This window comes from Musa acuminata, chromosome BXJ1-11 (genome assembly GCF_036884655.1).
Source record: "Musa acuminata AAA Group cultivar baxijiao chromosome BXJ1-11, Cavendish_Baxijiao_AAA, whole genome shotgun sequence".
Taxonomy (NCBI): domain Eukaryota; kingdom Viridiplantae; phylum Streptophyta; class Magnoliopsida; order Zingiberales; family Musaceae; genus Musa; species Musa acuminata.
This window is the reverse complement of record NC_088337.1, coordinates 9,010,998-9,024,486: the sequence shown is the minus strand read 5'-3', so window position 1 is coordinate 9,024,486 and position 13,489 is coordinate 9,010,998. Positions and strand designations below refer to the sequence as shown.

The 13,489-nt window shown below is 40.1% G+C and overlaps 2 protein-coding genes across 3 annotated transcripts; both read left to right on the top strand.

The window, feature by feature from the left end:
- Positions 1-2,056: 2,056 nt before the first annotated feature.
- LOC103971280 (protein PAL OF QUIRKY) lies at positions 2,057-3,598 on the top strand. 2 transcript variants are annotated; one of them, XM_065089716.1, is made up of 3 exons: positions 2,057-2,212; positions 2,289-2,515; positions 2,659-3,598. In XM_065089716.1, the coding sequence occupies exons 2-3, from the start codon at positions 2,314-2,316 to the stop codon at positions 3,111-3,113; spliced, it is 657 nt and encodes a 218-aa protein (XP_064945788.1). In that variant the 5' UTR covers positions 2,057-2,212; positions 2,289-2,313; the 3' UTR covers positions 3,114-3,598. The 2 variants fall into 2 exon arrangements, with proteins under 2 accessions (XP_064945788.1, XP_064945787.1); XM_065089715.1 differs by having other exon boundaries at positions 2,083-2,515; positions 2,659-3,596.
- A 2,960-nt stretch (positions 3,599-6,558) lies between these two features.
- LOC103971187 (uncharacterized) lies at positions 6,559-12,054 on the top strand. Its single transcript, XM_065089714.1, has 2 exons — positions 6,559-8,060; positions 9,453-12,054. Exon 2 carries the CDS (start codon positions 9,703-9,705, stop codon positions 11,581-11,583), a length of 1,881 nt encoding a protein of 626 aa, XP_064945786.1. The 5' UTR covers positions 6,559-8,060; positions 9,453-9,702; the 3' UTR covers positions 11,584-12,054.
- The last annotated feature ends 1,435 nt before the right edge of the window (positions 12,055-13,489 follow it).

Genomic DNA, 13,489 nt, shown 5'->3' with positions numbered 1-13,489 from the left:
GGTTAAATGCATATTTCAAATATGATTTGGTATTTGATATTTTTTTTTAATCACATTTGGTCCGGATGTTAGTATTTCAAATACTCAAATGCAATATTAGTATTTCAATATTTGTGAGATGCTAATATGTTTTTTAAATTCACAAAGTACCCTATTACATTATCTAAAATCATAAAATTATCAACATGATTTATATCTTCTGTAATATAAAATATTATTTATTTATTTTTAAAGATTATTTTATATTGATTTATACGATTGATTTTTTTTACAAGATTACATATATATTATTAATTTAAATAAAAAAAATATATTTACTGTTGAATAAATATTTAAAATATTATAAGAGTAAATTTATTATAACTTTTAAAATATAATTTTAATAAATAATAATTTATATATTTAAAAATATAATTTTCATGTATTGTTTATCAAACACTTAATAATTCTATAACTAGACATTTACTTAAGCTTTCTTCTCCCAATGCATATTAAAAATATAAATATTTTAAATCACGAGTAATATAATAGCATACATCAATAATTCGAAAAGCCTAAATGAAAATTATGTGATGAATAAGACCCGGTGACAATTTAAAGAGCATGGGTGAATACTTTCGAGCACTTCTCATTTTGATATCATATTAAATTCCTGATTTTTTTTTTCATTCACTCAAAAAAGAAGACAAAACCTTAGCATCATCAACGAGAGTCCTTGTGATGACAACCATGAATACTCAGATATCTTTACTTCTTCGACATTGATTCCTTCATCTTGCAAACTTAGCATCATCAATGAGAGTGCTTGTGATGACCACTATGATGACTAAGATATCTTTCCTTCTTCCACATTGATTCCTTCATCACTCATCGTTTAGATAGGAAGCATTTTTGAACTATCTCATAATTAAAGCATGAATAAAATGTGCCATTGCATTATGTGGTCAAAGTTTGCATCAGCATGCATCCTTTCCTCCTTTCTTTTGCTCTTCTTTTGTTTTCTTGCATGACTTCAGTCTCCTACTCTGAATTAGGGTGATGCAAAAAGAGGAATCATAGTTTAGACCGTGTTTAATTTTTAGTTAAGAAAGAAAAAAATAACCATTACGGATTTAAAATTAGTACAATCTAGTCAAAGGAGCTATCGATAATTATCGGTGATAGTATAATTTAGTTCATTAATATTAATATGAGATAATATTTTATGCCAATCAAATGTGATCACACCAATTAGCTTAGATAACTTTGTTACACCAACGTCGATATGACGAGAAGTATTATAATGTCTTAACAAAGTCTGAGTCTATACTAATCCGATTGTGTTCTTATGATTTGGTCATCAGCTTATAATCAAGTCATGTTAGCCTAATCAATTATGATAAAAAGAGATTAACTATATCCTTCTAAATATAAACTTATTTTGCCTCAACAATTCTACAAAATCGAAACCATATAATTTGTCATTAAACAATATATAGATTATATTTTATAATGACTAAGTACAAAGATTTATCTTTGTATTATAAGAAAGAATATCAAGACATTAATCAATCCCGAGCATAATAATAATAACAATAATAATAATAATAATAATGATAAAACCGTAAATCTCAACGGTTTGAGATCAACTACATAAATCTTTTACTCTATATAAAAAAAATTATATGTTTAATTAAGTCAAAAAAATACTTAAATATTTATTTATAATTTATATTAAAATAATTTTATTTTTGTTTATATCATTAATCTTAATCATTTTATCTATTCTAACTATGACATCTCCAAATTTCCTAACGAATATAAAAAATATATTTTTCTCGTTATCTTTTCTAAAATCCACTAAACTATATTTGGTGATGTGTAAGAGAATTTGGTGGACTCCATACCCTCTATATCAGATGGAGGATCAAAATCTGATCCATCAAATGTCAATTAAAGTGTTTAGGAAGATGAACAATAATAATTAATCTATAAATCTAGCAAATTTGAAGGAATATATTTTTTAAAGATATTTCAGAAAATTAAATATGGAAATCACTAACATTGCTGTAATTATTCTTTAACGCCTTCCTTCCTCGACTACATCACACAGCATATACTTTTCCTCTTCACAGACATCTCCTTCTTCCTTCTATAAATGAAGGATGGAGTGTGCCAAGGTGAGGCTTGAAGCCAGCAGCATCTCCCTCTCCCCTCTCTTCTGATCTGTGAGGTCGGTCAGCGTCTTCTTCATCTCTTTCCTCCTCCTCCCTTTTCATCATTGGAGAAATCAGCAATCTAAGTAGCAGGAGGAAGGAGCGAAGCGAGGCAGGCATGGCCGGGACCTCATCCTACTCTTCCTCCCCCTGCGCTTCACTTGGCTCCCTCGACGACGTCTCCGTCAAGCCCACGCGCGCCATCAAGTTCCTCTGCAGCTACGGCGGCAAGATCCTCCCACGTTACCCCGACGGCAAGCTCCGTTACGTAGGCGGCCACACGCGCCTCCTCGCGGTCGATAGATCCATCTCTTTCTCAGGTATCAGCTCAATTTCTGTTGATCACCAGTTCGTATCGGTCATCTGATCCGTGGATATGGAATCATGGACTGCGAGAGAGAAGCGGAACAAACATTAGGGTTGGAATCATGTGTAATTAGGGTGTGAGTTTTGCCTGGAACAGAGCTGCAGGTGAAGCTGAGGGAGTTGTGCGGGTGGGGTGCGGTGAGCCTCCGGTGCCAGCTGCCGACGGAGGATCTCGACGCCCTTATCTCCGTCACCTCCGACGAGGACCTCGCCAACCTAGTCGAGGAGTACGACATCGCGAGCCGAGACCGGCCTTCCCCTCTAAAGATCCGAGCCTTCCTTTTCCTCACCCCGCCATCATCGTCCTCCTCCTCCAAACCTTCCCCCAAAACTAGTCCTACCATCCCTATCTCCATAGGCCGGCCTCCGTTCATCGCCACCGAGCGCTGCGTCCACTGGGTCTCCGTGCCGGCAAAGTTGTATAGCCGGTACGGAATGCCCGCCGCATCGACCACCGTGGGGCATACTCGCTTCCACAGCCACCACCACCATAGCCATGGCAGCCCGAGAGCATGCAGCTATCTCGTGCATAACGGGAGCCACTTGCAATAGGTACTTATGGAAGAAGAAAGAACAGTTCAAGGTAAAGGTGGAGGAGAACAACAAATGATACGGGACAGAGAAGTATTGGAGCGAGCATCTAAATTAATGTAAACAGAGGAAGAAAGGATTGTACCTATCCATTTTATCACACGAACACTCAAGAATTAAGAAGACCAACAGAATAAGAAAACAAGTCCTTAAAACGTCGATTGCTCTGATGATTTCTTCTTCATTCTGCGTTCTCTGTTGTGTTTGGATCACCATTCTGCTCCATGTTTTGTCTTCCATGCCTTTGCCGCCTGCGCCTCCCGTTTGTTTCTTGTGTTGCTACCTCTTTAACCCGTTCACTCTTCATTCAGGTGTTCCACGTTAGGTTCAAGCCTCTGTTCATCTTCTTGGTCTTATGCTTCAGGCTTTCGCATTAGTATTTGCTCTTTATCATCTATTCTTTCTGCTTTATTTGGTGTCTTTTATCTGCCTCTCCTTTCCATCTATTCTTGCTCTTCTTTTACTGATTCTTCTTTTATCTGTCTTCATCTTGCAGGTTAATCAATGTTGAAATTGTTTTGGTGCCTTCTTAATTCGTGTCAGAGCTGCGGGATGTAGATATTAGATACAGCTGCAGCAAAGCATGAACACAGGAGTGACATAACTCAAATATTGGCCAAAGTAATGCACAAGATACATGCTTGTGTTTTTGTAAGAAAATATTTTGTTTTCAATACTTTCTGTCAATTCTTTTGATTTCTTCTTTTTGTATTCAGTTTTCGACCATTTTAACCACATGGATAAACTTTAGGAATAGTACTAGAACACTCAGATCATTTTTTACTTGGAGAATACTCATACAGGTCAAAAAATTAGGAATTGTCTAGTTATGAACTTTTTGATAGCCCTTTTCTGTAGAAACTAGCATTGAAATATGGTTTATGATTACAGAATTTGCATCAATTTGTTGATGCTTTGTGCATGTTATGATATAGCTATTATCTAGATTTTTCACGCCCGTATCTACTCATTGCTGTATTTCTTTTTTTGAAGGAGAAAACGATAGATTTTGGTGCTTTTCTCCATTGTATGCAATTTGGCTTTCTACTAATGGAATACTTGTAGCATTCAGATTAGGAGGATGGAGGATGTTAAACTGAACTTTATGAGGGATTTCAACTGATGGATTACAAATAATAATAGATGGTTAGATTACATTCTATCTTATTCGTATGGGGTTTGGGTTTGACAATCTGTCGATCCCATACCACCTCGAAAGTTTTGACTATAAATTAAAAATGAAGGAAAACAACCTCTATTGCTTATAAATTGAAGTATTAACTACAAGTGGCTAAGCAACAGAATAAAGAGAGATAAAATACTCAAATGAAAGCATTAAAACACAGGTTATTTCGGGACAGCACTTGGGTGCTCTCAGTAGAAAAGACATACTGTCAGTTCCAGTCTTCTCTTTCTCTCTTGTTGTTGGAACCTCCTTTGGACAACAAGTAACGGGGCTTTGAGACTTCTAGCTGGATGGAGCTTTGATGAATGACTTTGACTGTTGAAACTTGAGGATGAAAGACTTTGACTGTTGGAACTTGAGGAAGAAAAGGCTGCAGCTGGAAGTACTTTGGAGCATCTCGTGGGATTGCTCCTTTCTTCTCTTCTCTTACTCTTGGTAGAAGATGGAAGGCTAGGGTCGACTCGGACTTTGAGAGGGTTGATTCTTGATTGATGTTTCTTGAAAGCTGTGTCACCCTTCTTGGAAGGGTAGAGTCCTAACCTAGTTAGGACTCCTAACTGGCACCCAACTTGATGCCCAATCCAAGTCCATATCGGGTTGAAATGAGTTGAATCTTTGAGTTGATTGGATTGAGCCCTTGAGCTTGGATTTGGGCTTGAGCTTGATTTGGTCAGATTGAGATTGATTTGGAGTTCGACTCAAACTCTGGTTGTGTCGAATTGGAGTTTGACTCGAACTCTAGTTGAGCTAAATTAGAGTTTGACTTGAACTCTAGTTGAGTTAAATTGGAGTATATGACTTGAACTGGGTTTGATCGTCCCTGTTCACTATCTAAAGGAAGGATGCAATTGCAAGATTCAGCACCATCAGTGACTACTTTTCTTTCTATTTTTTGGGTGCAACTGAAATTGTAGATTTTGAATAGGTGGGATATTCTCTGGTTTTTAGAGCTTGATGGAGGAGCATCTTCATGGAATGGTGGTGTTCAAAGATACTTTCAAGTAGTTAGGGATTAGAAGCACCTAAAGCGAGGATGACCTAATGGAAGAGAAGCATTTCCATCAAAAAGTGATGGCAATGGTGTGATATGCAATGCTTTTGTCAGCTGTTTCTATCTGCCCGCAGCACATGCTGCAAGTTGGTGAAGAAAGAACTGGATGCCACCAAGCTTTGTTGTTATCTTTGCTCAAGAAACTAGCAAGCCTGAGGTCTTAGTTGGTTGTGATTTGATCAGTTCTTGATGGTTCATATGCATAAATCTTCATGTGAGTACAAATTTGGCACTTTAATATATGCATTAGTTATTTTAATAAGAAAAAAATCTCATGCGCTAACCTTGTGTAGGTACAAATTTGTAGAACAATTAAGTTACTAGATTGTTTGATGGTGAAGAATTCTCCTCTCACAGGGTTAATCATGGATTCTCTTGATTGGTTCTCTTGAAGTCTCAAAGAAAGTAATCTAGCTCCAAGTCAAATATAGGAGAAAGGAGATTAGAAGAATTAAAATCTACTCCTCATGCATCAATGCAGAAAACAAAAGCTGAGCAGCAGATGCAGCCTGCTCAGAGTTTGGAGCACTGTATACAAACTATAAGAGACAACAAGTCAGAAAAAGTCAGTCAATATAAAGCTTTTAGTTAAAAAAGAGTAAACCTAGTGCACGAGGCTCCCGCCAATGCGGGGTCTAATGAGGGTCAATGTATGTGAGGCTCTCGTTGTTCTAAAACCCACCCTCACACGTGTGTATACATATATGTATATATATATATATATGTATGTATATATATATATGTATGTATATATATATATATATGTATATATATATATATGTATATATATATTTATATATGTATATATACAAACTATAAGAGAGAACAAGTCAGAAAAATAAGTCAGTCAATATAAAGCTTTTAGTTAAAAAAGAGTAAACCTAGTGCACAAGGCTTCCGCCAATGCGGGGTCTGATGAGGGTCAATGTATGTGAGGCTCCCGTTGTTCCAAAACCCACCATCACACGTGTGTGTGTATATATATATATATATCTGTGTGTGTGTATATATATATATATATATATATATATATATATATATATATATATATATATATATATATATATATATATATATATGTGTGTGTGTGTGTGTGTGTGTGTGTATACATACATATGTATATACATATATACATACATATGTATATATACATATATATATGCGAGGTTTCCTTCACATTGTTGGACTTGATTTGGAGCACAATCGACATCCATGTCTCATCAACTCATAGATCTAGAATGAAAATTTTATCCAAGACTTTGTGTTGAACTCGAGTTGGATTTTCCATTTCTACACACTACCAATCATATACAAGACCAGCGCTCCATCTGTTTAGCTTACTGGTTCCAAGATGACAATCCATAACCGAGATTTCATTTTGGGTTTTTGGATTGCCAAGCTTCACTAACATCCTTATTCCGTTCATTTTGATTTTTTTCTTTTAACTTACAATTCTTAACTTTTTTTAAAGGAGAAAGAAATTAGAGTTGGAATATGATGAATGCGATATCAGTCCCATTCCTAGCAAGCTGGTTAATCCAATTGCATGAAGGTAAGCTATCAGTAAGACACCGGAGGAATAATTTGATTTTTTTTTTTCTTGATTTCACAGCATAAGGTCAAATTATGCAGAACAAAATATAGGTTGAGCAAGACTATGTTTTACTTTGTCACTTTCGATTTAGATTCAGCTAGTGCTAGTTGTAGTCAGAGAACATGCAACTTCTTTGCTGTCAACCTGTCCTTTATTTTTCTATTAGCCCCCCTACGCATGAAGAGATAATGCTCACTTGTATGGGAAGCAAAAGAACAAGAGATGTTTGCATCTCTTGTTCACATAAGTTCAATGGTAGTAGAGTGCTTCAAGGAGCGACAGATTAGTGGCCACCAAACATTAGAAGGTTTGATGAGCTTTCAGAACTAAACTGATGAACCTTATCTTCCTTCATAAAGGTAGGCTGATAAACACATTATGATAACAAAGGCAGGTACAACAAAATCAGAAGAAAATTGTTTGCCAGTTGAAGAAAGAGTTTGGTGGCATTGGAGTCTACTAGTAGGTTTATAACTGAAACAGAATGTTGATGTTAAATTTAAACCTCGCGTATGATTTTCCAAGTCCTACCTCAGCAGTTGGTGTTCTGACGAAGTACAAGCTTTCTCTTTCCTTGGAAGCTTTGCTGAAATTTCTGCTCTTTCAGGTTTTTAATTTGACCCTTCTTCTAGAGCTTCATTCTCTATTTATTCATTTACATGAAGCAACTACAATATTGTTTGTTCATCTCTCTCACAAAACATCTATTCTCAAAGTTATGTTGGAATCAGTCAGTCATGTTTCTGAAAGGGATTTGATAATTGATGAAATAAATAAGCTTCAGGTCTTGGAATCTGTATGGTGCCTCTGCTAATGAATGCTGTCTAACATAGTTCTCTGAGGATTTTGTTCCCAGTATTTCCCTTCTCCAAGTGGTTTTTTAGATTGGAAACATTTGATCACATGTACTGCTCTCAACTTTCTTCAAGTGGATATCATGACAGCATGTTATAAAGATGATGCCATCAGCATGAGCTTGCTAGCTTTACAAGCTGACTAGGATTTCTGTGAGGGGCCTCTGCTTGTGGAAATTGAGGCTGTAGCTCATGGAAAAGTTGGAGAAAGTGACAAAACCGGGTAAGGATTTCTGATTTGCTTCAGCTGCAAGTTTAGTCTGAGGGAAATTTAATGCATCATGTATTCTGACTTAGACAAAAGAATTAGACAGAGAAAGAGAGTGAACATGACCCTCCCAACTTTTTATTGGGGGAATATGCTGCCTAATTCAACAACTAAAGAAAGCATGCATCATATGAGGAACTTGACTTTGACTTGGGGGGAACCTTTCAGCTCCACTCTGTAGACGCCTGTGGATTATTACATGATTATGTAAGAAAGTAGAAACCTTGCATTAGATGTGAAAACAAATTAGCTAATATATGAAAACACTCATGTTCTGCAACTACTGGTTGATGAATACCAATTCAGATAAAGGCATCAAACAACTATAGGAGATTCAAAATTGAAGATCCAGACCATTGAAGTCTCTCTAACTTTTTAGGTAATCCTTATGTGATCAATCATGGCATTCAAAGTATTTTTTTTTTATTGCACCACTTGATGAGTAAATAAACTGAAATGTCATGATATTTTATACTGTAGCACTTCAAGGAGCACACATCGCATATAAGTGTGCATCATTCGTTTAAAATTTGTATGTATATTTTGATTTTTATATTTTTAAAGATTATATTATGATTTATATATTTACGAAAGTAAAATATTTAATCTTATTTTTTTTTTCGTACTATCGATTTTGTATATGGAAATATTGCATGTGTTGTCACGTGTAAAAAATAACACTAAAACATGATTAAAAAGGTAATTTCCTAATGTTATTTTTATCATCCAAAAGGAAAAAAAAACCAGGAGAGAGAGGGATTTTGTTGGGAATTCAATTGCTCCATATTTTCTTTGGAGATTTTGTTGAAAAATCGTAATAGGTGATATATAATTAGCCAAAAATAATCCAGTCAAATAACACTATCAATATTGTTTCAAGTCTCAATCACAGAAGTAAAGAATAATTATATCAGAGTTGGGAGAATGTAAAATTTCATATGAATAAATTTTTAACCGTTTGTAGGTGGTTATAATGACATGATAATAAATTTATAGGCGTTTGTGGTTGTTGGAGGTTTAAAGTGACATCAAAAACTATGTTTCGTTAGTTATTATTAGAGGGAATAGTCAACTCAAATGGAATAGAAGTATTAGCCGATCGATAAAACTCCTAAATCTTTTGTGACGTTGAATAAATTGAAGAATTTTTATTTTCCACGTCATCCAACCAATGTTTATAATATGCCCTCTTTTCTTTTTCTTAAATATTTAAAAGACGTCCTTCTCACTCAGCCTTGTCGTATACGTACCGGAAGAACACTTACACATGAACATTATTTTTTATTGATTGCAATCTTTCCTACTTTTACCCTTTTATTTTATTCTAGTAATAATACATGTACGTAGGCGCGGACTACCAACGTAATCCTTACGATAGACTACGACAGCTCACACAACAAATCAAACAACCCACGTCATACTCGGCACCGAAAGGACGCTCACGCTGGTGGGCCCGCTCCCCTTCACCCACCTACAGGCAGGAGAACGGAACCCGCAGAGTACTTACTCGAGGAGACTGGTGTGGGAACGGAGACGAGGTTGGACTGCATTTGGCCCTCTTCTTTTCCTATAGTGATAATAATCGGAGATCGGAGAGATGATGCTGAACAGCGGGAGAGGAGGAGTCGGCGGCGGAGGTGGAAGAGGAGGAGGAGCAACGGGGACGATGGAGGAGCAGGAGCTGTCGCTGCCGATCCTGCTGGCCGAGCGGGTTGCCAAGGCCGTCCGCGAGGCGGAGTCGTTCAAGTTGGAGTGCGCCGACGTGGGGAAGCAGGCGGAACACCTCGCCGCCATGCTCCGCTCCGCTGCCCGGGTCGCCGCTGCCTCTCCCTCCCCCTCCTATGACCGCCCCCTCCGCCGCGTCCTCGCGGAGGCCGCTAAGGCCCTCGAGCGCGCCCTCGCCCTCGTCCGCCGCTGCCGCCGCGCCGGCTTCCTCCGCCGCGTCGTCACCATCACCACCGGCTCCACCGACTTCCGCAAGGCCCTCGCCCTCCTTGACGCCTCCGTTGCCGACCTCCGCTGGCTCCTGTCCATTTACTCCGACGAAGACGGCGGCGGATTCGCCATCAGTCTCCCCCCCATCGCCAGCACCGACCCCATCCTCGCCTGGGTCTGGAGCTACGCCACCACCGTCCAGTCTCCCGCCCGAGCCCCCGCCGACCGCGCCCACGCCGCCCAGGCCCTCGCCACCCTCGCCCTCGACAACGACCGCAACAAGAAGCTCATCCTCGAGGAGGGCGGCGTGCCGCCGCTCCTCGCCCTCCTCCGCGACGGTCCCTCCGTCGAGTCGCAGATCGCCGCGGCCACCGCGCTGTCCAACCTTGCCAGTGACGCCGACAACGTCTCCGTCATCCTCGAGGAGCTCGCCGTGCCCATTATCGTCCATGTCCTCTCGGATTCCCCGATGCGCCTCCAGACCCAGGTGGCCGGCCTCGTGTCCCGTTTAGCCGCCCACCAACCCGTTGCCCAGGATGAGTTCGCCCGGGAGAATGGCATCCGCCCCCTCGTCTCGCTTCTCTGTATCGGGGTGCCCCTCGATGACATCAGACCAACGCAAAGGAAGCCCTCGAGCATCCACTCTCTCGTTCAGGGAATGGGCGTACCCTCATCCAACAGTAATGCCAGCGGCAGCGGCGGCGGCAGCAGCAGAAGGAGCTCATTTCTGTTGCGGGACTATTACCATCAACATCGCAAGGACAGGGAGAATGAGAGCCCCGAAGCGAAGCTCGCGCTCAAGGTTGCCTGCGCTGACGCGCTCTGGATGCTCGCCAAAGGGTGCCTCTCCAACTGCCGCAAGATCACCGAAACCAAAGGCCTCCTCTGCCTATCCAAAATCATTGAACTCGAGAAAGGCGAGCTGCAGCAGCACTGCATGATGACCGTGATGGAAATTGCGGCCGCTGCCGAGATGGATGCCGACCTCCGGCGCTCAGCCTTCAGGATGAACTCCCCGGCTGCCAGGTCGGTGGTGGAGCACCTCATTCAAGTGTCCCAGCAGGGGAGCAGCGTCGTTCTTCAGATCTCAGCTATCAAGGCCATTGGCTGCTTGGCCAGGACATTCCCTGCGAAAGAGACCAAGGTCTTATGCCCGCTCGTTCTCCAACTTGGACATTGGAACCCAGAGGTGGCGGCTGAAGCAGCCAAGGCTTTGGGGAAGTTTGCTAACCCGGAGAATTTCAACTGTGTGGAGCACTCAAAGACGATCACAGAGTTCGCTGGGGTGCCAGTGCTGATGCGGCTGCACCGATCAGGGGAGAAGGCACAGCTGCCTGCAGTGATCCTGCTCAGTTACTTGGCATTGCACATTCCTAAGAGTGAAGCTCTGGAACGCGCAAAGGTCTTGGGGGCTCTACAATCAGTCGCCAGGAGTCCACTGGCACAGGATTCCTCTATAAGAGATATGCTTCCTAGGGCTATCTACCAACTTGAGCTTTTTCAGGTTGGATTGCATTCCCACATACAAATGTATGAACCGTGAGCTCTACCATCACTGATTGGCATTTCCTCCTCCCTCAAGACAGATCCACTATACCTGAGGCCAATTTAGAATGATCTACATGGATCCATTGAGCTTTTTCAGGTGAGAAGGCACAACTGCCTGCAGTGATCCTGCTCAGTTACTTGGCATCTCACATTCCTAAGAGTGAAGCTCTGGAACGTGCAAAGGTCTTGGGGGCTCTACAATCAGTTGCCAGGAGTCCATGGCACAGGATTCCTCTTTAAGAGATATGCTCCCTTGGGCTATCTACCAACTTGAGCTTTTTCAGGTTGGATTGCATTCCCACGGACAAATGTATGAACCGTGAGCTCTACCATCACTGATTGGCATTTCCTCCTCCCTCAAGACAGATCCATTATACCTGAGTGTCACGGACAAACTTCTAAACATGATGTTTGATGTAATGCTTATGTATGTCCGTGTCTTTTGGTATGTTCATACTTTGACTAGTGATACCGGGGAGAGTAAAAATGCAGAATGGATGTCGATAGAAAACCGATATAACAGTTGTTCAGATAGAAAATGTCACAAAAGGCAAGGAACGCACTTTTGAAGAAACTTCGATAAAACGATATATAGCTCACCACCAAGTTTAAAAATCAAAAGGGATACAGAAGATCACCACCCTAATGATAATAAACAAGGATACAGAACTGAAAGCGAAAGACTCACCACTCAAGGACGCATCCAAGAGATACAGAGTTCAAAAGAGCACTCCAAGAGAGCTTCTGCCAATATCCTCAGTTTTCTAAAAAGTCCTTTCTAAGTCCTAAACACCAAAATAAATACTAGTGCATGAAACAACCCTTCATGCATAGGGAATTTCGAAATTAAGTGTTTACAGCTTCTAACCAACTATTTTAATGCCCTCATTGGTAATGAAGAAATGTTCACAGCTGCCAACCAACTCCTTTAATGCATTCCTTTGTCTTGAAGAAAAGCACCTTGAAACAGCTTTAACTTTGTGCAGAGAATATGCTGATGAGCTGTCATTTTTTTTGTGTGCTGAGATAAAGATTATGAGGCATCATTATTGACTGAAAAAGATACTAGATCATAATCAAGGCTCATATAATCAGATTGTAGTAAATTAGATACTCCCGTGTCAATCTCCCCCGGTTGAATGAGACTTGTCCTCAAGTCTTCGTTTGATTCATCAACATGATTATAAAAAGGACTCAAATCAGCCACATTAAATGTTGGGGATACTCTGTAATCTTCAGGTAGCTCTATCTCATAAGCATTTCTGCCAATTCTCTTAAGCACCTTGAATGGACCATCAGCCTTTGGTTTCAATTTTCCAAATTTGCCCGATGGAAACCTCTCCTTCCTTAGATGAATCCAGACCAAATCACCTGTATTAAACTCCACATGTTTTCTGTGTTTGTTGGCAGCATGCATGTACCTCTCATTTTGCTTCTCAATGGTTGCTTTCACACCCTCATGCAGCTTCTTTATCTGCTTAGCTCTTTCATCAGCATCTCCACTAAATTGCTTTGTTATAGAGTGAGGGATTAAGTCCAAAGGACCAGCAGGATTAGCACCATAAACTACCTCAAAAGGACTCTTACCAATACTATGATGCATAGAACGATTGTAAGCAAACTCAATTTGTGGAAGAATGACATCCCATTTGCTTAATATTCTTGCCAACATAGCTTCTAAGCAAATTTCCCAAGCTTCGGTTTGTTACCTCAGTTTGCCCATCGGTTTGTGGATGATGCGAGCTGCTGAAATTCAAAGAAGTACCCAGCTTCCTCCAAAGAGTTCTCCAAAAATGACTAACAAATTTTGAATCTCGATCAGACACCATAGTTCTTGGAATACCATGCAATTTAACAATCTCCTTAAAATATAAATCAGCAATATGAGATGCATCATTTGA

What these genes read in the sequence shown, in the direction of transcription:
- LOC103971187 (XM_065089714.1), top strand. Translation starts at nt 9,703, where the DNA reads ATGATGCTGAACAGCGGGAGAGGAGGAGTCGGCGGCGGAGGTGGAAGA.
- LOC103971280 (XM_065089716.1), top strand. Translation starts at nt 2,314, where the DNA reads ATGGCCGGGACCTCATCCTACTCTTCCTCCCCCTGCGCTTCACTTGGC. An exon ending in TAGATCCATCTCTTTCTCAG is followed by an intron (nt 2,516 to 2,658) that starts GTATCAGCTCAA and finishes TGCCTGGAACAG; the next exon opens with AGCTGCAGGTGAAGCTGAGG.